The sequence below is a fragment of the Thunnus maccoyii genome, chromosome 11, assembly GCF_910596095.1.
Source record: "Thunnus maccoyii chromosome 11, fThuMac1.1, whole genome shotgun sequence".
NCBI lineage: Eukaryota > Metazoa > Chordata > Actinopteri > Scombriformes > Scombridae > Thunnus > Thunnus maccoyii.
This window is the reverse complement of record NC_056543.1, coordinates 20,791,198-20,815,937: the sequence shown is the minus strand read 5'-3', so window position 1 is coordinate 20,815,937 and position 24,740 is coordinate 20,791,198. Positions and strand designations below refer to the sequence as shown.

The 24,740-nt window shown below is 38.6% G+C and overlaps 1 protein-coding gene across 1 annotated transcript; it reads right to left on the bottom strand.

Annotated features, from left to right (window-relative positions):
• Positions 1 to 1,669: 1,669 nt before the first annotated feature.
• Positions 1,670 to 24,211, bottom strand: LOC121907018 (cholecystokinin receptor). The gene is made up of 5 exons (XM_042426321.1): positions 23,773 to 24,211; positions 13,171 to 13,422; positions 9,025 to 9,286; positions 5,917 to 6,044; positions 1,670 to 3,381 (listed from the first exon to the last, which is right to left on the bottom strand). The coding sequence occupies exons 1-5, from the start codon at positions 23,924 to 23,926 to the stop codon at positions 2,840 to 2,842; spliced, it is 1,338 nt and encodes a 445-aa protein (XP_042282255.1). The 5' UTR covers positions 23,927 to 24,211; the 3' UTR covers positions 1,670 to 2,839.
• Positions 24,212 to 24,740: the final 529 nt, after the last annotated feature.

Sequence of the window (24,740 nt, the reverse complement as noted above, 5' to 3'; positions counted from 1 at the left end):
ACAGTGAGCCACAGAGCAGTCACTGAACGTATTTGTACATAGTTACCTGACAACTTTGTTACCTCCCTTAAATTATAAGTTTGCAGTAAACTTACTATTCACAAAACATTGGGGGCCATATTTTCATGGAGGCACAACAATGCAGCACTCTGACTGTTTGGTAATTTCCTGATCTTAAAACTCATTTTGCACATCTGTGTGGTATTTTGGTGACCAATCGCTGGTATCAAGTCTTCTTCAATACAGCATGACGCTCATTTTGTAACTTATGGTCCCATTTAATTTAAATTTGACGATAAAGCAGGGAGTGCTTTACAGCATAGCTATATTGCGGGTACATTGTGGTTGACAAGTCACTACTACCGCAACAATGTTGGTTAGGTAACGTAAACATGACGTAACCCCAGATTCACAGAGTAGGCGTAGCCATCACTATTCCACTGTGTTTTCAGTTAATGAAACTTAATTGTAACATTTTGGTGGCCTAAAAAGTCTTGTTCAGCGTTTGGTTGAACTAGACCCACTAAGGAGTCAGCTGTTCAGTTTTTCTGGTAAGTACATTTTGTTTTAATGGTTTTAAGCCTGTTTTTTGCTAGTGATAATCAGCATTAGCATTATCACAGTTGACCGTATACTTTAAATGCACAATGCTAACCAAGTTAGCAGCTAGTGTTAGGGTTAGCAAGATGGCGAGGGTTAAAATGGCAAACTCCACAAAAGAGTCCACAAACCAATGGGTGACGTCAGGATGGCTACGTACTTTTTCTTTTTTTTTTTACAGTCTATGACTGCTGCACAGACATGAACCAAAATAGCAGGTGCACATGGAGACACCCACATAGTCTATATACCTAAGACCTACTATGCTGTGGTTTTTGTTGCACTTGCGCAGTTAAAACAGTCCTGGATGTTAACAGACAATATTTGTGGTAACAAACATATTTGTAACATTTACTGTATGCATAAGCTACAGTAAGCTACAATTTATGACAAAAAGGGACTCCTTGTTTTAGCCTAAACTTCGAATCATAAACGTAGACCTTTGATGTCATTGAGTCAAATGGTTTGCTGAGCACATTAAAATCTTATTTTGCTTCACTAAGTACACTAAAATGCAACAGATTAACAACAAATATCTCATTCAAGCCTATTATTCAGCCAACCTAAGTAGCATGAGTAACATACTGTATATTATGTAAATTATTTGGTTTGTGTCACTAAATACTTTAAATACAATATTCTTGAAATAGAGTTAACGTGTTCTGGGTCTTCGTTTAGACACAGTTCAGTTGGTCTTGAGAGAAGCAATGTAAACTTTCGCTCTAAAGGCCTCTAGTTTTGGAGTGGTAAACTTTAATTTATATCAGCAGTGCAAAAGTTTGGTTCACAAATTTGACACACCAGACACACAACATAATTAGTAGCTGGTGATGAGACTTGAGCTAATCTACTGATGGTTTGAGGAAAAAAAATCTTATCACCTTATCATTTAGCATCATTTTTATTTCAGAACACTGTCACTTACTGTCTCATTTAAGTGTTGAATGCAGTAATATCTGTAAATCTAATATATAACATCTTATAATTTTTCTAAAACTTTTTTTAACAAATGTTTAACAAGTTTAGAGGTTTTTTATTGTTAAGTTTTTTTTTGCTTTGTTTTGTTTTGTTTTATTCTATGTTGTGTCCTTATTCCTTGCAATGCACAGGACTTCCTGTTGTCCTCAAGTGTGTTTATGGAGTTTTTCTAATATGTTATCTAGAATATATCAATGTTGATTTAAAAACCTATCCTCCAGGCTTTCTACCCAGATGTTTCTTATCCTGATGTATCCACAAAGTGCTGGGTACTACTTATCAACCAACTACATCAGTCAACTGCCCTCAAACTAGAGGCCCTAATATAAGAAAGACACAGAATTCAAAGAGTCAAATCACTGTGCAACTACGAGGACAGATTACAAACAAACATTGCAGCAAAAATTTTGCCCCCAAAAACACAAAGATGGCTAGCGGTACAGTTCACAACCACAACACAAGGCATGACCACAGCCCATCTAAGCTGTTTATACCACTGAAGTGTTTTCTGCAAGCCATGGAGTCATGTAGAACTGACTCTCATTTATCATTTATCAGTTCTCATTTGGAGATTCTCAACTTCTGTGGAGGACTTTCAACTTGTTTAGAGGATCTTTTGAGTCTTTAAACTCCACTTTCACACTCCTCAGGTTGCAATTTGCTGTGATTATGGTACCTGTGATGAATGAGGCAACTCGACAGTAGACAAATACGACAGCATTTAGAAGCAGGCACTTAGTCCACAATGCAATTGAATAACCATCATGAATACGGATAAACACTAACAACTGGCAGCAAAATATAAAACACAATTTGAAAATTACATAGCAAATAGCCTTATTTTTATAGCTACATAACAACTACTAAGTTATCAAGCCTGCCGCCCTCACATATCATACAGCCCAACACTACTCACATCCTCTGCAACTACACACACACACACACGCCCCACCTTTAACATCTAAGCGAGCACATTTCCTTGGTCCTGTGACAAGAGATAACTGTATATTCTGTTTTTTTGTGCTTTTTCAATATAGCTATGGAGGTATTTACACTGTAAGACTGGGGTTCATGAAATAATCCCTTTATAATTTTACTCACAGTCATAGGTGAAGCTTCTACACTGCTACATTATATGGCCAGTTTTTCCACTCCACATTACAATCCCTATGAGCACAGAAATGGCCTACAGACAAAGGATGTGGGGTGCTGTGTTGCCGTAGTAACTGTCTCTTCTGGATTGTGCCTGAATCCATCTGCTTCAGCAGGTTCCCATGGTGCTGACTGTAGTGTAACTGAACTTGGACATGGATGCTCCTGTTGCCATAACATCCTCCTCGTTGTCCCGTAGCCCGCGACGACGACGACGATGGCAAGGTGCAGCACAGCAAGAGAAAGTGGCAAGCAGGGCTTTGCGGAAACGCGTGTTCATGAAGCAGTAAATAATGGGGTTGACGCAGGCAGAGGTGTAGCACAACAAATGGATAAAAGCGATGGGCGACCCTGTGAGGGCATGTTTGGCAGAGATGTTATCGAAAGCCCGCCAGGTGTTGACACAGTACAGTGGCATCCAGCAGAGAAAGAACAGGACAACAATGACCACCAGCATGCGGATGACTCGCTTCTTGGCCTCCAGCTTGGCCTCAGATGTGTTGCTACGTGGCCGGTCTGCCTTGAGCACCTTGCCAGAGGCAGCCATGGTTGACATCTCCATCGAGTGAGGCCGCTGGACAACATTCACGTAGCAACCATCACCGTCATCACTGCCACCAGACACAGTGGAGGTCAGGCCATTCTTCACATCTGTATGTGAAAGCACAGAAAAAGAGAAAAGTATTCCTGTGAATTAAATGTAATAAAACAACAAACATTGTATTTGTACTTAATACCCTAATATATGAGAAACATTTCCATTTTGTGACATTTTATGCTTTTATTATACTATGCAGACGTTGGTAAGGATGGGATATACTCCAAAACTGACAGGGACACATACATGGTTCTGTTTATATGAGACTGGGTGTCTGCATACACTGACGCTTTATCAGCAGTTTTATAAATTTTGGTTTTAATTTAGTTTGATGATGCTTTGGAACAAATCGGAGGAGGTTGATACAGACTGTCTTTCCCTCCAGCCCAGAAGAACCTGAGATACATAACATTTGATGAACATAAATATATATTTAAAGAAATGTTTACATACAACTGAATGCTGAGTAGGTGGAGGCAGCTTTGTCTGTCCCTCCAAAGTAAACGATAAAATACAGTATGTTGTTGGTCCATACACAACACATAGAAGCGTTTTCTTATCTGGTGCCCCTATTGGCAGTAACTGGCAGGATGATATTATCTGTCTGTGCCTTCCAAAACAGTGACAAATGACTGTTGAAAAAGAAATATGCTTTATGATGTGAGAACGCTATGGTTAAGATTAGGTTTAGGTACAAAAACGATTGGTTAGGTTCAAGGGAAAGATGATGGTTGGGATAAAATAAGTACTTTGTTAAGGTCAGGAAAACATAGTGGTTTAGGTTAAAATGACAATTTCCTTAAAGGGTAACTGCACACTCAAATTCTGCTAGGAAGCTACTGCAGGGGGGATGTGACTTCATGGCTATGTCATGTGCATCGTGGGAGTTAAGTTACGTTGTGAGGCAGCTGGATTCACGAGATCACGATATCACAAGATCACATGATAATTCATCTTGTCAGGCTTCAAGTTATACTTGAAGTTGTGGCACCATGTCAGTCTCTATTCTGCTTCCCCATGAGATCACGTGAGATCATGTGAGGTGGTGCATTGCTCCCTCTGGCATGATAATCCTGTATAATATCCTATTGTGTGTGATGTGCCATTATTTTCAAATCTTGTAGTGAGTGCATGTTTGAGATAGAGAGAAGAACATCTGTGAAGTTTCTCCTTATGTGCGTGATGCAACTCGATTTGTCGCTCAATAATAATGTCACCTGACTTCCTTATTTGCTCCTGTCAAAATTACTACGGATGTTAGAGGGCTTTGTCACTTGAACATAAACACATGTCATTTTGGCACACTTGCTTACACGACTGATCATCTTTCCTTGAAGTCTCTGTCTGACTGCTTTGTGGTAGAGATGGGACATTATTATACAGTATATGTGGAATATGTGAAAATGAAACTACCTCTGTGTCTGCCTGAACAACCACAAGGATCCTTTTCTGTATCTTGGGAAACTGTATATATTTGACAGTTTGTGCCACTGGATTAAAAAATATATATTTGACCAGGAAAATCATATGCTGTCCATTATCCAGCTGTATAAACAAAAATCTAAACCAAACCACCACATCCCACATCTCTGACATGTGCCCATTTGTATGATTTATTATGAGTGAAATACAGCTCTTTAAAGAGCATCTGCTCACCTTAATGGAAAGAAGAGTGACTAGTAATTCTTCCACAGCCTCAGAAATCCTCCATCAGGGGAAATTGCAATTTATTGATGAAATGTAATAGTTGTGCTCTGCTTCTTCAAAGGACAAAGTACACTGAATACAGAAATAAGAGCGCCTAGGCAAGTAAATATAAACAGGAACTGGTACTGTAGAGAGGGTAAATGCGATTTGCTAAACCACTCCTGGATTATTGAATTAAACACATTTTCCAAGAGGTGATTTTAAAATCTCTGCGAGAGTGTTTTTTATCCTTTTTTTTTCTTCCAGATTTCCTGTTTGTTTTTGTGCCCTATGGTCTTTGTCTCTCAAGCTCTTTTTTTTCAGAGAACCTCTCACACTCTGAGACCAAACAGATGGTGATGTCCAGGCCTACAGCTGCCAGCCAATTCCATCCTCTAATGGAGCATCAGCTAACACACTCCATGCTGCTGTCATCCCAGACACACTCTCATGTGCTCACAAAAGGTTATGTTTCACTTGACCTGCACACATTACAGTGATTGTACAGTGCTAATGAAATTGATGTGGTTAAAATGAAATTCCTCCAAATTACCTGTGACTAACATCAGGGCCTGGATGGGTAGTGTGATGACATTCATTTAGAGAGACACACAAAAAACAACCCAATGTTGACTCACGTTAAAGTCTGATGTTTTGTTTTATCCACTCTTTGCATGGATGTGTCATAGGAACCGGATACCGATTTTAAACAAATTGTAATTTGGCCTGTTATTGGTGTGGATGCCACAGAACGATCCTCTAGTTTATGGCTTCTTCCTCTCACTGCTTTCTTTTGTTTTGGTAACATGTGACACTTGTGTTAACATGTGTAATATTGAAATATTTTCCTTTTTCAATATGTCTTTCCATATGTTTTCCATGTGTAGTGTACATGACCTCACCGGTAGAGTCTTTTTTGTGGCCCATCTCAAACTGGATGCCTCTATAAAGCTCCCTGGAGATGAGTCCGTAGGCCACAATCATCACCACCCCTGGAATAGCGAAAAGCACAAGCAGTAGCAGAATGTACCTAAAACAGACACAAAAGAGGTATTAATAAAACGTTCATGCATACACCTGGAAGTTCACAGTAGCACAAGGATAAAGATGAATGCAGGTTCCCATGTGGCCTGAGATTGTACCTCTCATGTATTACTATGACATTGGAGTGACAGAGGTGAGCATTGGTTCTGCACAAATGAAAAACACAGAATATTTCTGCTGTTCTGAAGCTATTTCTCAGCAACCATCTGTCTGCTGCACGATAAAAGAAAGTTTTTAACCCATTTCCCAAGTTGCAACTCTTTTCTAATCCAAACAAAGATGGTAGCCAGAAATGTCCTTGCTCAAATCGTACAACGCAAACCAAAATTAAAACATTTTGCTATCAATTATATTGTTGTATTTGTTTATACTGATGTTACTGTCTCTCTGTTACTGTCTATCATTCTATTATTATATATTTTCATACAAAATAATACATTTATATTTTTCATGTGTTGACCAAAAAAAGCAAGGAGATATGTAATATCCAGGTGACTCGAAAGGAAGTGAAGGTCCAAAATTTCTTTCTTTCATGCAGCAGATGTAATATTTTTCATCTAGATGGAGTCTTTGAGTCTTCTGGAAATACTTTTCCACTACCTAAGTGTTCATAAACAGTATTTTTTTCAAAGATCATAATGCATTTATTTTTCAGAAAAATAGGTGCTTAGCTCTGTGACTCAAATATAATAATAATACATGACGTAACTCAGTCCAGTATGCACTCATTTATACACATATAAGCAAGCCTAAGGTCAGTTGAAACATAATTTTCACCTGTGCAAAAATACAGGGTTGACTGAAATGAGCCCAAAGCCTGCTCCCAGTGCGACACATTCGCCTGTTGTCTTTGTCTGTCCTAATGTTTCCACGAAAACACCCAATGGACAGAAAGTGAATTAAACACTGGCTCCAGGCCCAAACATCGAAGCAAATGAGATGTTTCAGTATAGCATGCTTTGCTGAAAGGCACAGACGCATCTAGATAGCATCTCATCTAAAGTTTATTTGATACAAAACAGAACATCGTCCCAATGGCAAGCCCCGGGAGAGTAAAAAAAGATGGATGATCTGATGGCAAGTTTCATGTTAAGTTGTATTTTATTTGCTGTTGTTGGCTGGTTTACTCTGGAAATTGATGCTCTGTTCTGATGCTCAAGTTAAGAAAAGATAAACAGCTACTATATATCTCTGGTTACATTACAGCACTACCAAAATCTTTTATCATCTTCATCAGGAAGAAACTCAAGTCGTGAAGTGCCCAACAGGTGAGTCTGGTGAGAATCATGGTTCAACCGGATTACTGCAGCTGGAAGCCTTGTTACAGTGTGTCATTATAAAAATAAATAGATCCACAAAGTCTAAGCAGAAGACACTGGTGTATGGACACTAAATAAACTGTGTATGTTTGTGTGTGGTTTGGATGTACTCACTAATCTCTACTTGTTCTTCCATTGATTTTGTGCTTTTTAATCTGTTAATGAGATGTACTGAACAGTGAATGGTTTGATAGGACCTTGGTGGGAGTCACATTATAGTGCCAAGGTGATGGCTGTTCAGACTTTTGTTGTGGTTAATCGAAAGTATTCCTGCACAGTCAATTGGAGTTAATTCTATTTCTAACTGTGCAAGTGACTATTTCAACATTAACATGGTCTTGGATTTGTGTAAGATGTCCTCTCTGTACAAAATTAAATTTTTTAATACCCAGTTAAACCTACAGTTTCCCTGACAGATCAGCCTGCAGAGAGCAAAAATCCTCATTGTAAAATACCCTAAAAGAACAATGTCGATGACAAATGAAGTTACCTCTAAGAAGTCAGACTGACTTTTTCTTCTGTGTAGCCCCGTACATTTCAATATTCTAAGTAGTGCATGCTTATTAAGATATATCGTCTGCTATGCTCAAAAATAGCAGAATCTCACCATATCAGTACACAAAATAACAGCCTTACATGGTTTGGTATGACCAATTATCGTGGCTAATGTTAGCTAATGGTAGCAAACATATGTATATGCTATGTAACTGAAGTTAATGAGTAAGTTCGCTGACTTCATGGCTGTTTTGTACTTGTGTACCTGTTATAGTACATTTCAGCATATCACAGATAAACATGATGATGCCTTTAACATCGTTCTACACCAGGAGGCTTAGTATGAGCAGTATGCTAGAAGAGCAGCAGCGGTGTGTCTACATAAGATGTGTTTAGGCACAGTATTGAGTGTAGGTCACTGTAGTTGTGCAGGTAAAACGAAAAAGAAAATCGACTTAAAGCAATAAAAAAACACATGAGATTGATGACTGAAAAAACGCAGTTTTCTGTGTCGTGACATAAAGCAACTGACTCAAGAGAATATCTTAAATGAAGACAAATTCAATGTGCCATCATCCTGTAATTACCATATGTAGCCACTGTGGCTGCTGTTTAGCAAAAGTTACACACACTTGCTTAAACTATCTTGATATAACAACACCATGTCTACACTGAACGAATCTCAGCTGCATTTTTCAGTCATCCATGTCATGTGTATCTGACAGAACAGTAAACAGTACGCTTCTATGTTAATCAATCCAGATGTCTATACAGCCCACGTAATGGCTCATGTGTCTCATGCGCTATGCCTGAAGCATATTTTTAGGCTTCAACCCTATTTTCTTCCGTTTTACGTGCATAACAACAGTCATTGTGTATTGGGCTCTGAGCTTTCCCAAAACACGGGTGAACTACCTTCAACACTGTACCTGAACGCCTCCAGTGTAGACACACAGACGGAGCAGTCCCTGCTCCTGCTGCTCTGCCAAACGTGCTGCTCACACTACACTTTCTGTGTAGACATGGTGTAAGATAAAAAAAGACTTTCTCTTTATAATGACAAGCAGACGAGTGGATTTTATTAGAGGTAAGACTGTGTTAAAGAATCAGTTCATCTAAAGGACAGACAATTTAAAACACAAACAGACTCACCAGGTCTGCTCTACCATTGCGACGGGCCACTTGGGGCGACACTGGTGAGCAGTCGTGTTGTCAGGGCGCTGAAAAGACTCCAGTTGACTGATTACTGGATAGGGGATCATGATGATGAAGGCCAGCACCCATGTAGCAGCAATCACCCTATAAGCGTGGGAGCGGGTCTGCCACACCCGTGATTTCAGGGGATTACAGATTGCGCTGTAGCGCTCAATTGCTATGGCAACCAAGCTAAATGTAGAGATACTCACTGATATGCCTGTAGAAACACAAAACATTATTTAAAAAGTTAGTAAACATATATGCGGCTGTCTGTTCTCAAATATCTTTTATTTGATGAGTGAAAAGTTATTGCCACTCTGTGCTCAGAATAGAGTATGGGCCTGTAATAAGAAGTGACAAAAACATGTTTATTGATGTGCACGTAATATCTGCAATCAAAACTGAGAACAAAATGTGCAGCTCTGTGGAGATGTGCTTGCAAATGAATATGGTGTAAGGCGAAGAGGAGGGGATGGTTATCAGAGTCTTGTGGCAGAGGAAATCACGTTGGCCTGCGCCCCTGACGTGATCTGCCATCTCCCTCCTGACAGGGCAAGACGGGAAATTACTCTTTACCTCTTTCATCCACGTTCTCAGCGAGAATACAAACTGTGTGTGTGTGTGTGTGTGTGTGTGTGTGTAAGTAAGTCAGGACCCAGGGATGCACTATGTTGTCTGTACCTATGAGGGCAGCTTTAGATTAGACCTGCTGAAGCAAAGAACAATCAGCCAACAGTCTCTCTCTAGGGGTTGTCCACTTTTCCTCGGTGCATCCTGATAATGGTTCTTTACTCAAAGCCCTGTGCTTTACTTAATCCACCTTTTCTATTCAGTTGTCAGATGGCTTCTCTTGTTAATTTATTAGTCCCTAACTTCCACATATATTTAATATGACTCATTACTCTCTGATGCTGACTTCAGTGATTCTCTTTTTCATTTACTGCTATATTTTTATGCATGCAAGTCCAGGAGAGGATAAAAATGTTCTATTACATCTGTTTCTTTCAAGGATCTGAGTTTCTTTGTAATCTATTACTCTACTCATCCTCAATGTTATAAGGTATCTCTTCTCCTAACTTCCTCTCTTCATTTTCCTTGTGTATGGTAAAAGTTGGTTGTGGAAAGTACTACATTTACTGAAGTACAGGTGGAGATTTATACTTTCTACTCTACTACATTTATCTGACAGCTACAGTTACTAGTTACTAATTACTTTAGTTACTATTACTAATTACTTGTTAATTTAACACAACAGTAAAATAATAAAGGTTAGCTCAGTCCCCACCAGCTACTATATTAAAATGCTGCTACACATGTTAATGCATCAATTACAAATAATCCAATAAGATATTATATATTATAATATAAATATATAATGGATACTTTTGATACTTTTAGTATATCTTGCTGATACTGCTTTTGTATTTTTACTTAAGTAATACTTTGAATGTGGGACTTGTAACAGAGTATATAGTACTATGCTGTTACTTAAAGGTATAATTAGACATTTTGGGATACAATGCTTATTCATTTTCATGATGAGAAAATTTTTAACTGTACAAATATTTGTACAGTAAATATCAAGCTGTATCTAGCAGCCAGTAAGCTTAAAGACTAGGGTGCTAGTTGGAGGATTTTGTTACCTTTGGACAGAACCAGACTAGCTGTTACCCCTGTGTCCAGTCTTCATGCTAAGGTAACCGGCTGCTGGCGGAAGTATTTTAATATTTATTGTTCAAACATGAGAGTGGTATTAGTGCTCTCATCTAACTCTTGGTAAGAAAGCAAACAAGCGTACTTCCCAAATGTCAAACTATTCCTTTAAGTAAAGGGTCTGTAAGAGGACCTCTTGTCAAGGGTAAACATTTCATCTATTAAAAAAACTGACTCTGCCTTAAATGATTGATAGCATACATGGAACAAAAAGTGGTTAGAAAAGAAAGAAACTTGAGTCTTCAGTTGACTGAAGATGATTCAGTTTTTGATGTATATACATATAGCAACAAGGAAGAGAACGCCTTACACAGAAACACAGATTTCCCTTGAAGTGAGCAAGGAGAATTACAACATACTGCAAACAGTCTCACTGGAAACATGGAAACACTTTACGTACTTTATTACAAGTACGTAATTGAATAGGCACAAACACATCCCACTAAGGCTCGACACCAATGAACCTCCCACAGTTGGGAAAGATAATGAAAATTGTCTCTGGATGTAATTCTGTTCAATGGAAATCTATACCTTTTGTAAAGTGATGGACAGGAGGTCGGAGAAGTTGTTAACATCCTGATTGCTACTTGTTTCCATGGTTGTTGCGGTTCAAGTTCACAAGTAAAATAAATCGATGTGGAAGCTGCATCCGAATGGAGTTACGTCTCAGCAGTAAAATAATGGGCCGACCTTTTTATGGGATGCAAGTCAGTCACTTCACAAGGCAATGTGGGATTAACCCAATAATCAGACTGAAATGTCATTGTAATGTGTAAGAGGTTTGAAAGTAGGCTATTGTAGGACAGCAGGTGCACGACGTGAGGTAAAGGTAAAGATTTTTTGTTTTGAAAACTGACTGGTAATTCTGTAAAATTGTAATAGATTAATTGATGTAAATATGAATTAAATATTTCATTCATAAACTAATGGTGCATTCTTATAGTTATGAGATCTTATAGTTATGGCAGCCCTTATTATAAGAAAATGTCTCTGGATTTTCTTTGATGAATTCTTATAGTTCTCTGTCTGTAACCTGCACACTGAGAAAAGCATTAGCTGAAATGTCTGGGCTTATTTTTCTACAATACAATAAATGAGATGTGACTACTCTAAACTTCCATTAAGACCATTTAAACAAGGGTCGGTGTGGTGACCATTCACTATGTTGCCTGATCAATGAAAGCCTGATGAAATCCAAAGGAGGACCATGGCAAGTGCAATGAAATGGCTCCATTGTTTACATCAAATCAAAGAGTGATATCATTAAGACAATATTCTCTAAAATTTTCAAGGAATTTGAGCTGGGATAGATTATTTTATATCTATATATTATTTCTATCAACAATCCTGAACTTTCCCCAACATTTCCAAAGTGTCTTTTCATATCTTGACTCAAATTCCCATCATATATTGTACAGAAGATATAACTGTGCTCTATCAAAAAAGGCTGTCAATAGCCATTGGCACATGTATATTTTATTAGTATCATATAAAGATTATATTGAAACAGTTGTATTTGTCTTCTTCAGACAGCTTAGTTGACCAAAACATAAAAGGCACCTTCACATATTGACTGGTTTTACCTAAAAACACTTCAAGATACTTCACACTTCAAGCCCATAGATAGATATCGCTAGTCCCTCTAAAAGACACAGTTCTCCTGTTGGATTTGTAGTTGGGTAAAAATTGTCTGTGAATCATAGAATTACCTACAACATAAACATTTTATTAATCTACTGAAATGCCCCCTGTGACATGATTTATGTTAGTAAATTTACTAAAAATAGTAAAATAAATTTAATCTAAGAATATTAGATGCATAGTAATTAATCTACAGCAAGACATTTCAACAAAAGCTAACATAGTGTTTGAGAAAGCAAAAGTGATTTTTTTGCTATATTATTTTAATTTTACTCATTTTACTACAGAACTTTATTCACTTAAGTTCTTCAAATTTAAAATATGGATGAAGATTGACATTAGAGAACGTAAAACAACACTTGTACTCCCTATATAAAAACAACATGCTACCTACAATTGGTTGTTTTGTATATTTTATGGGCAATTGATGCATTGAATAAGGTATTTGACTAAGTAATGTGAATTTTGCAGAAGTGTGCCAAAGTTTACATTTCTCTTAACATTTTCATTAATCTGGATATAACAACCAAGTCCAGGGTTGTTTCCAAAATCACTCAGGTATTAATACCTGAGTGATGACGTCCATCACTCAGGTATTAATACCTGAGTGATGGACGTCTTTATTCTAGCCATTGTTTTTCACCTCCAAATTAGATAATTTTGTCTGCCTTCTCATCAATCATCAACCCTCATTCTTCACGTCCTCTAACTCCCCCCTCCTTCCCTCACCGCCTTCCCTTCTCTCACCCATGAGGTAAGACACTATCTTGCACATGGCAGCTCCGAAGATGAAGTCCTTGAGGATGCTGGGGATGAGGGTGAAGGGCATGCAGAAGGCGGCCATCATCAGGTCACTGACTGCAAGCGACAGCAGGAAGGTGTTGGTAACGGTGCGCATGCGCTTATTGACCGTCAGCACCACGATGATCAGCAGGTTGCCGAACACACTCAGGAAGAAGATGAGTGAGTAGAGCAGGATCCGCACTGTATGGTCATCTTCTAGTACGGCAAAAGACAGCAGCAAAGGATAAGTTAGAGTGTGAAGAGCTTTGTCCTTGTAAACCAATTCATCACTTCTGTCTTACATGATGATCAATACAACCATGCTGTCTTTATTGATCCAAACAGAGCTAACAGAGCTGTGTATAACCATGCAATGAGTGTGTGTGTGTGTGTGTGTGTGTGTGTGATTGTATGTGCGTGTGTGTGTGTGTGTTTTGCCCATAAGTTCTACTACAGCTATATCAGGAACTGCAATGGCATGTTGTTGCTGCTGCTCTTTAGCCAGTTTGTAGCCAATGGTTTTCCTAAAAATGATGCAATATTAGACTTTGACATAATCATGATCATAAAGACTATGCCAATAAAACATCAGTTACATCAGCTGTTTGTGAAAGACTGCACATCACAGAGAGTGGAGCAGGTGCTGCTCCTAGTACTGCATCAACATGGCATTAAAAAGACACACTTATTAACAGATTTACACACATGATGTACATGCCTCTCCCTGCTGCTCATTTTTGTCCAAATAGGTCTCTATTGTCACCAGCTGGGGACAGAATGAGCCCAGTCATATTAATGTTTTTACTTGCTTATTTTCAGCTGCATTTTTAGAGCCATATAATGCATCAATTCCTATACTGAAAAAGTAAACATTGCAAGATCTGACAGTATGCTGAATCACATCTGAAAACGTCTCAGAGTAGAAAACAACAAAACATATGTTTTACTTTACCATTTAACTCAAGTACAATCAAGAGAATTCAACATGAACATTAACCACCCTCAAAGTAAAGTCCGTCATCTTCAGTACAAAGTACTGTAAAGTACAAAATTACTGTAGCCTGTAGCCCAAAGCTTGTTTGTGCCCTCAACCATTAGCAGCTTCACTGGATCATATCCTGTAAAGTCCATGTTATCTGCTTTCTCTGTTATCTCCACCTCGCTCCCTGCTTAGACACAACACTCTTTAATGGGTTACCTACTGTGTCTGTATCCTGGGGATTAGAGGCGCCATCCACACCCCATCCGCAGGACACAATTGCATCACACACATAAGCCCAAACTTCATTGACACAGTTGTAGAAGCATGTGCAACCAAACACACTCAAGTCTTAAGTCTTAATCCCCTGAAAATATACCACAAACAGCTTCTCAAAGTGATTGTTATCTTTGTCTTTTTTTCTTTTTTTTCTCACTACACTTTTTCACCATTTTCCATCTCAGGAGTCTTCTGTGGTGTGCCTTCTTTGCTTTTTTTTCTCTGTACATTTCTTTTCCTTCTGCTCTCAATTAAAAGTTGAAAGGTTTATTAAACAGAAACAGCAGCAAAGCCAGCTACACAGATATGTGACTCATCTCTGATGACATTTTCATTCAAGTGCAAAGTAAAGCAGCTTTTTAGTTTGTGTAGTAGATTTGTTATTTCACCACAGGCCATCTGAGTGCTTTATTTAAGAATAGGAGGTAATTACACCATAATAGATTCATGTTTTATAGTTGATCAATAACTTCAGGAACACAAAACATAACAGCCATATTTCCTTTCCTTTCTCACTTCTGATGAAACTGATCCTAAACCAGACTGATTTACAGTAATCCACCTGGAGTGTAAATATTATGTAATATATGTAAATTGTGCACATCTGGCAGAGGCGCATAATCTGACCTCCACTCATCTGCCTGTGTATCAAAAAGCAGCGCAAGGTTCCGGTCGAGCTGTAAAAATCTAAATACTGGCATGAAACTGAAGAACATCAAAGACAGGATTTGACTTCTCCCAATGCGTATGAGAGGGATATCTCTGCAGATCAGTGCCAGCTCCAAGTGGGCAAGACTATAAGCTCCAAATAGGCAAGGCTTGAAATAAGTAGGAGGTAGAGTAACTACAGTGTCTGTGATAGTTCTAGACTCAAATCACAGTCAAACACTCATGTGGAATATTTACACAACTGTAAGCAGCACTAGCCAAGTGGTAAAAATGCACTCAAGAAGACAGATTTATGACACAGTTTTGTGTATGTATCATGTTAATTTAAATGTTTGCATTTATCTTATTAGATTTTAAAAAAAAATAAAATATATTTAAATATCCAATCACAATTGTTGTTAACCATCAGATGACAATTACTGAAAGGAAATATAACAGTAACATTAATGAGACATGTAGAGAGCTAACATGAATGAAAACTTTAAAAAATCGTGTAAGTCTGAAGTTGAAATATAGCTAAAATGAGCTATCTAAGATACTGTAAAATGGTGACCTGTGCACCAACAGAAGCATAATGTTGATGGAGCAGTTGGCTATGGCAGACAAATTTAGTTTCCACTATCTCTTTAATGACACCCTGCGTCTTTCTAGGAGTCCCGCCTACTCGCTGCTATTAGCCTGCTCCATTTGGAGCTGCCCTGCCCCAAGCGGCAACTACCACGGCTTGAGGCTGAAGCCAATGCGGAATTCCCTTAAAGTGTAATGTCACCAATGACCTCCAGATGTGGGCTCCAAAAAATCCCTGGCTCCAATTGACTCCCTTTAAAAAAAAGCATCAACATCTTACAAATACTAAGTCAATCATTTTTTTCAACGAGTCATTATGGTCCCAATCACTAGATTTTGTGCTTGTGGTCATTTTGGAAATTATTGCTTCATTAAAGTTACTACAAGGAACTTTAAACTGGTTATGAAACAGTCCCATGATGCCTCTGATGCCCCTAGATGACCTACATAAACAAATGAGACCCTCAGCGAGAAGAGTGGCTATTTCTATATGGTTATTGTAAATGCCTGCCTGCCTGCCTGTCGGATTCCCCACGAAATCAGACAAAACCATTTAGGGTATGCAGACTGCAAATACACATGCTAGTCAATATTTTTATGACATGAGGTGGTGGTGCTCATGGGAAATGCAGTCTTCACTACTGCTTTTGCCCTGTTAGCACAATTTAGCTAAAGTAGTTAATGCTAACCCATGTGCACCACTCGTTATTCCCAGTAAGCTAGTGTTCGCTTCAGTCCAAGGTAGCAGGACGTGTTTCCAAAATGTTACATACTCCCCCTCTGCTGGATAGGATATGTATAAACTGTGATATTCTATTTATCATGTGTTGTGCTTTCTCCCAGGTGGCCCTGATCTGGTGTGATTGAGGGATGACCTATAAAGAGAGCTCTCTTCTCCACTTCCCAGCCTTGGCAGCAGCTGTTTGTTCTTGTGTTTGTTCTGCTGTGCTTTAGCTTTGCCTTTGTTAATCTTTGGTTTGTCTGGGGAGAGCCTAGATCCTACGACCCTTTGTGAGTTGGTCTGGGGGTCTTCCCTTCTTTTTGTTCTTTTTGGCCAGCCCATCAACTTTTGTTAGCAGTTGTTGTTTTTTGTTAATAAATTGGTTTAATTATTATGAACTATCCTGACTCTTTAATTATGTTGGGCCTTCTGTGGAATGAGCTGTTTTTAGAGGGTCGTAACACAAAACAAGTGAAAGGCAACACCAGGCATTCCTTATTTGAAAGGTGTTGGCTCCAGGACAGTATGTGGTTCATATATTAAAGTGGAATGACGTCATGTCACTAAATTGATTGAATGCTCTTGTATCCACCCAGCCATTCTCAAATGTTTTTGTATCACTTGCAAGCTTAGTGATGGATTCAGGCTATGCTTGGTCAGCAATAGTCAGTAAGTCAGTCATTCTCTCTGTCTCTCAGACACACACACACATGCACACAGAGTGTTCCCATCTAATGACATGTAGCTCCACCATCTGTCTCACATGCTCCTATGCAAATATAAAGCAGTATCCTCTAATATGGTGGGTGCTGCTCTGCTGACAGAACACCAGGGTTTCGTCATAATCACAGAAATGGCAACAACTAAAAGTGTTTCATTATGTGATTGTGCATTCAAGAGAATAATGAAAATGTGCAGCCCGATGATTGGTGAGAGAAATGAACCAACACTGCTTTATTAATGTTTCTCTCTCTCTCGTTCTTAATGAAATATGTTACATTGGCTTCTGCCTAATCAAAGCCAATTAGCTTTCCTATGTGTTAGCTGGCTGTGCGGGAAACACTGATAACTCTCTCAGCACATTTATCTGTTGCTTCAGGCCAGCATTTCCAATAACTGCTCCTGCTCATGTGTAGAGCAGAGGTATTCGTTTTAATCACCCCACTCAGATTATTATTTCTGTTTCATAAAGTAGAGCACTCTTGTACTGTGGTCTTCTGTTCCACGGCTTCACCGCAGTGATTAATAGATGCATGAGAAAACACGACTGTTTAAATCCTGAAATTAATATTGTTGGCATATGGCCCATGTTTGACTGGAATGTTTTCTTTTTGTCAAAGTTGTTATATTGGTGTGAGACATACAGACAAGTCTGTAGTTTCTGTGCAGGCTTTTATAGTGACTGTACTTTAAACAGGATGCAGTTTATCATCGAGTAGTTCTTGTAATGTTTCTTAAAAAGACAAACTAATCTGGGTGGTGAGCATTTACAGCAATAGCATACATATTATTAGTTTAAAGCAAGTATTGGTATTTGATCAATTTGAAAATATATATATATATATATATATATATATATATATACACACATCTGTATATAGATGCAAACATTTTGATTTTTGTCTAAATTGTTACAGGAGTAGCCAGTGGTGTCTTGACTTTGAGTGGAAGACACAAATAATCAAAAGATTGAACCATTTTCTAAATACACACACACACAAACTGAAAAAAAAAAAAAAACAATAAAAATTGCAAATGATAGATATACAAGGACAACATATAAAGCTGCTATGATCAACATTTTTTAATAACAATGGATGAAATGAGCACGTAGACAGTGAAAGGGGTTGCTCGTAGCAACAAACCCAGGATTATCACCAACTGTGCGATTCTCCTCAGCTCTATGGAGCTTTTTAGCATCTTCTAGCTTATTGTTTTGGTTGATGGTTTTGGTTTGCTCTTATTAGCATCTTTTCTAGACACAACAGGCAGCTGTTTTCAGCTGATAAAAACTGTATACTACTTGCTCAGCACCAAACAGCAGACAGACAAATTGGCAACTAGCAGGTGATCATAATGGAGCACTTAACAGCTGAAGAGTCATATTTCCTTCAGGAGTTGGTGGAGACCAAAACAGAGCAAAAAGGAGAGACAGTATTAGACTTACATTCGTCAGGTGCACACAAACACATCTCCAAATGAATGCTAACATTATCTGCTGTGCGTGTAATCCAGCAACTTCATGCTAAAAAGTTCATTATATCAACTGTTGTGTTTCCAAGTGACCAAAAACTTTGTTAATCCAGGTTTGAAGTTCCCATGTCCCACTGTCAGATATATTTATAATTTATGAAACATTATTTATGGCAGTGCTACAGCTCATATAACGCAGCAGTGGTGTGATGTCGGTATGTGTTCGCTCACTGGCTCTGATGGAATCTCCCATTTGCGCCGGTCTGTGCTGGTGTGTAATTACCAATCCATCTAACATATTATGCACTCACTGTTGGGTAGCTGCAACAGCATGTGTGTTATCATATGATATGATCAAGACTGCATAAAGTCACAAGGTATAAATGCAAAGCGATGACAGAAAAATATTGTGTAGGAAATTCTTTAAATGTTAAAGTATGTTAAGCTCCTTGTAAAGTCACTAAACCCCACCAGATATGTTCTACGTCCCTGTAGGAATATTATACAAATATTATACAAGGCCTGACATGATAAATTATTGTAAGTGAACTAAGTAAGCTTTGGATTTTTTCACTAAATGACAGCACTTGTTACTAACATTTCCAGCCAACATACTACTTGCTTCAACAAATTGAACCAGCAGGCTGTAAGGTCTATTTAATATGATTTATCACCTATGTCCTTTTTATTTTGTTGTTGTAAAAAGTTAATTTTTTACAAACATACAGTCCTAATACAGACAGATGCAGTCCTCCTGAATAATACCATGCATCTGCTGCCCCTGTCATGACACAGAAGTGTATTGGACATAATCAATAACACATTTCGCTTTGAGGCTGATTGTTATTTTGTATGTTCACATAATTGCTTAAATAAACCACAGTAAGAAGATACTAATCTGACAGCATTTGACAATGGAGCAAATGTTTCCCCTTGGAGGCTGATGGATCTTTTAGATCTTTTGGATTAAAAAAATACAGAAAAAGTTTTGTCAATCTGTGATTCACGTTCACAATATCAGTCACTGATATCAACAGCACAGGGCCAATGCACGTACTGTAGCTCCTTTTTTCAATCAGTCCCATATTTTCAGTCTCTTACTGCTGACTTTGCCTACATTGTCATTGTTATTTCTGCCTGCTCACACCTCCAAACTACACCACAATGAAACTAGAGGCTTCATGCAAGTTTAAAACACATCTTCAAGTTGTTCTGTTTCAGTGCGAAAATGCTACAGCTACTACTTACTTTCAACTACACAAATGGGAAAAAAGTCATTAAAGAAACTAACACTGGCCATTTGGCATGTTTAGTTTGCAGTCAGCTCCACCATTTATTTGTAGTACTATTTTCAGTTGGAGGAGCCAAATGACAGAAGGGATGCTTGTAGCTCTAGAGGTGTGAGGAGCTGATTTTGTGTGTGTGTGTGTGTGTGTGTGTGTGTGTGTGTGTGTGTGTGTGTGTGTGTGTGTGTGTGTGTGTGTGTGTGCTCTCTGTTTACAGACAGACGCACTGTGAGCATGTTATAGGATAAAATGCCCTTGTTGCATCTTCCAGAGGTTTTCTGTTTGTTATTATGTGAAATCATTTTGACAGGTCAGACAAATCAAAAGACAAACCATTACTTGTTCAGTTTATATACCATTTGTATCTTATTAGAGTCCATACATACTATCTCAGTAATGTGTCTATATTTGGATATGTCACATACATACAGGATGTTGTGTAATGCATGTTATACATTTTACACAGTGCACTTCAAATATGCAAATGCAAACTCCATTAAAACTTTTCGTCCTCTTGTGTGACATCAGCTGTAATGCATTATTGCTATTATATCACCCACAATTAAAGACTTGGGTGTGAAAGACTGGGCAACAAATTCACTGTCAACAACAACGTTAAAATGAATCAAGTGAAAAGTTAACTGCAGTGGCAGAGGCGATCATTAATAAGAAGTGAAATGGTATAATGAGGTTCATATTCCATCCATGAATATTTAAGGTTTCATCTGTTTTTCTCATTCAGTAAATCAGACATCATACTGAGTATGAATTACTCTCCCCCTTTCTCTGTCTCATACATATGCAGCGTGTGTCACTTCCCATCCCGGTTGGCCCTGGTGTCACTGCACCTATCAGGGAAAAGCAGTTTCTGCTCCTGAAAGACTGATGTATTGGTAAATGTCACAGCCAGTGGCTAATCCAGTATGGTAAATGTCATCTAAACCTTGCCACTAAGCCAACTGCACCCCAGAACATTTGATGGAGGCACTGAAGGAAACTGCTTTCTGTTGACAGGCTACAACGCACGATCCGCGGGGGCCCCTGGTCACGCCGGTCGGAATACAGAACAACATGCTGGTTGCTTGGCGCACACAGGCATGTATTAAACACCTCGGCTCTCAAAAGGCAGAGTGAGATGAGAGGGTGTGAGCGATGGAGATAGTGAAATATCCACAAATAGGTGAGGTGGAGACCTGAGACAAGTGGTGGGAAAATGAAAAGCAGAGGAGGGTTTTTTTTGTCGAAATGTTTTCGACAGGAAAGTCAGCCGCGTGTAAGTGACTAATAACCCCCCTTTTTGTTGTTGTCGTTATCATCTCCAAAGTAATGACCACCTATTGTTGTATGATGAATTGCACTGCAATCAGCCAGCATCTTAGATAACTCATACACAGTCTTTATTGACTCTAGAAATATATTCTCACTTACTTGCAGTAAACAAGGTGTGACTGGCATCCTGTAAAGCTACTTCAACCAACATCAACACTACAGCAGGGGTGTCAAGTCATGTGCAGTAAAGCACTTGTCTGCAGTCTGCAAGTTATTGTTCCAAATCAAAGACACCCAGGCTGCATTCAATGTGAAAACACTGAATACAGACCAGGTTTTTCCTTGCTTTGAGATGTGTTTGTTCCTGTTCAGTGGCTGTGTCACACCAGTATTCATGGTATAAATCTCAAAAAGCAGTGAACACTGAAATGTTTAGTAACACATGGGCTCCAGTTTAGCGCTGCGCTTTCATAAAGAAAGGGAAGCAAACAAGATAAGATTTTAATATAATGTGTCTGACCCTTCCTGCCTGGTAAACATCCATATCTCTCATACTCCACATCACCAGTTTGTAACCCAGGCTTTTTGTTATTTAATTAATTGTAGTTTCAGAGCCCAAGCCTGGTGAAACCTTCAAGATTATAGGCTATTTATTCCAATTCAAGAACGCTCCTGCAGAGCTACAGAAGACAACAGTAAGCAACAGTTTTCACAGACTGAGCAGGACTCCTAATGACTTATAAAATGATTTTTGATGTATAGAAATTGGCAGAGTTCTCCTTTAAACAAAAAACGCTAAACATTTGTTGTTTTCAATTAATTTCATTTTCCGCCACCCATAGCACATTCAAAGTATATATTCTGACAGGCCTGAACATTACCCAGGTAATTTCACTGTCGACCAGAGAGGAAAAAATAATTTGTCAAATCCCCTTGGTAAGAACCACAACCTGTACACTGTGAGAAGTCTGTGACTTATTGCTTTGAAATCCCCGGTCTGGAGAAAAATGAGTGCGACAGAATCTGACTGTAACACAACTCAATCTGCCTCATAAAGACAGGGTGTCAAAGTGATGGACAGAGGAGAGGAGATGAGAGCGAATGAGCGAATACGATGGAGAAGTAATTTCTGAGGTGAAGGAAGGAATAATGACAGTGACAGCAGCTGTATAAGGTCAGACATCCTCATTTTTCTCTTCAGGAGATGGGTGTGTGGTCCTTTTAGAAGATAAAATAGGAATGCTAAATAGAGAGAAGTAACACCATGAAAGAGTCTAATTGGAAAGAAGCAAGAATCTGTGAGTGAGACAGCATGTGGGCCATTAATATTACTTAATAGTGCAGAATAAAACTGCTTTAGGCTCCCAACTTAAATATGCTGCAGCAATTCTCTGCAGAGATGAGACACATCGGTCTTGATCTGTACTTGTCCTGAGTGGCTTGTAATTTTCAGAGCACCAATTTAGCCCAGTATAATGGGTTATACTCATGCCTGCAAGGTGCTTGAAATTACTAATCACGGGCTTGTATAGATGTTGACAGGTAAAGAATGACTAAAATCATTCAGAATATAATGCAGTATGTATGAATTGTTGATGGTGAATTGGTTCTGTCAACACTCACCGTGATAATGGAGGTGCTCAATCTCTGCAGTCTTTTACACGCATGCAGCCTCACACACCTCATCAACACACGGATACACTGACAAAAAACTGTTAAAGGATGAAGGTGGAAGAAAATGGCAAGTGTTGATTGATAAAGTAGCATGTGGAGACACGACTGGGAGGATATGGAGTGATGACGCACTTAAATGTTCTTTCTTGTTCACAAGATCAAGTCAATTTTATGAATATAGCTGGAAATAACACATTTGCCTCAGAAGGCTTTTTCAAAGTGCACCACATGCGGTCCGCTCCATCCTTAGACTCTCAATTTGGATAAAGTGCTTGGAAATGCTTGGCATATAGAATATAATAGATATTTCACATAGAATCAGCAGAATGCTGCAGTATGACCATGGCACAGTCCAGATATTATTTTTTATGGATTAATCCCCTGTTTGCATTCAAATAATGAAAACAACAACACAGCTTTATGTTAACAAGAGAGGCTGATACATCTGGACATCATGATCATGTCCCAGTGAATGATTAAAGCCTGATCTGCACTATATGAACATATACTGCAATGGTGTCAACCACTTAGTTTATTGTCCTCATTAAAGTTATTCATTGTATAAGCCTTTAATTATGATTAATGACTGGAATATTAAGAGAACATTTTATTTTAAAGTAATATATTATCACAAAGTATATTCAAATTCTTATTTTATCAGTAGTTGTTTGCAGAGAGAGGAAAACCATAAATAATCAGTTTACTTCAGTTTAGAGTTCACATATCTTGATTAACCTACAGGCACCAACATTAAACTGAAATAAAAGGAATTGGGTATTTGTATTTTAGCAGGTGGAGATAAAGTAAGTCAGGTTTATTTAAATAGCACCTTTCAAGAGCAGACGTCACAAACTGCTTCAACATACAGAATGAGGTCATAGTTGCACCTTTGAATTAACTTCTGGGTAATATATTAAATGGCCGCTCACCTCTCTGTCTCACACGCTGAGGTATGAGGAGTGTGGACGTGTTGCTGCAGGTGATGTTTGATGTCTCCAAGCTCCCGTTAAAGTCTCCGCTTTGCAACGCATAAGTCTGCGCTCCGACGCACTCGGACGATGTAAATGTCTCATTTAGATCCATGTTGTTGATTTATGGTGTCACTGAGGTTACAAAAAGTTCAAATCAGACCTTCTGTCAATTTTATTCTGAGCCTCTAAAGTGGTAAAATAACAGAACTTTGCATCCATAGTCCATCATTCGACTGAGGCAATTTAACGCTTCCCAACTTCCAAAATGAAAATTAGTTTGCTTCTTTTGTCGTTGATTGTGTCACCTTTACTGTAGATGTGTCTCTCTGTGGCATCACACGCTTTATTCAAAGATCGGTGCGCACCGGAGAGAGGAGGCGCGCGGCACACTGCTGCGCTTTTGCCAGGTGAACTGCATGGAGAGAGAGAGAGAGAGAGTGAGCGCAGAGAGCAGAGGACTGAAGTCATATAGGGTGAGAGACAGAGAGAGAGAGAGAGAGAGAGAGAGAGAGAGGGAGAGAGAGAGAGAGAGAGAGAGAGAGAGAGAGAGAGAGAGAGAGATGCACAGCGAGAGAGTTGTCTGCCATTGGTCTGTTTTTGGGCGAAATATTTTAGCTCATACACGCCCAACGCACAAAAGATATTTTGTCTCTTCAGATAAGAAAATTCGAAAAAAAAAAACATAAAATGAAAAAGATTTTCATTCAGCGCAGTCTCCCTGTAGTATGAAACACATGGATAGGCTACTTGAACCAAGATTTTGTGATTTTTGGGTATTTGATTTTTGATTTTTTTTTTTTTTTTGTATGTTTTTTGTTTGTTTTTACCTGATATGCTGATTTTTAAGGATTGTCCAACCATAACATAATTAATTATAATAATAATGATGATGATAATAACTATTTGTATGGCACCTTTCATGTAAA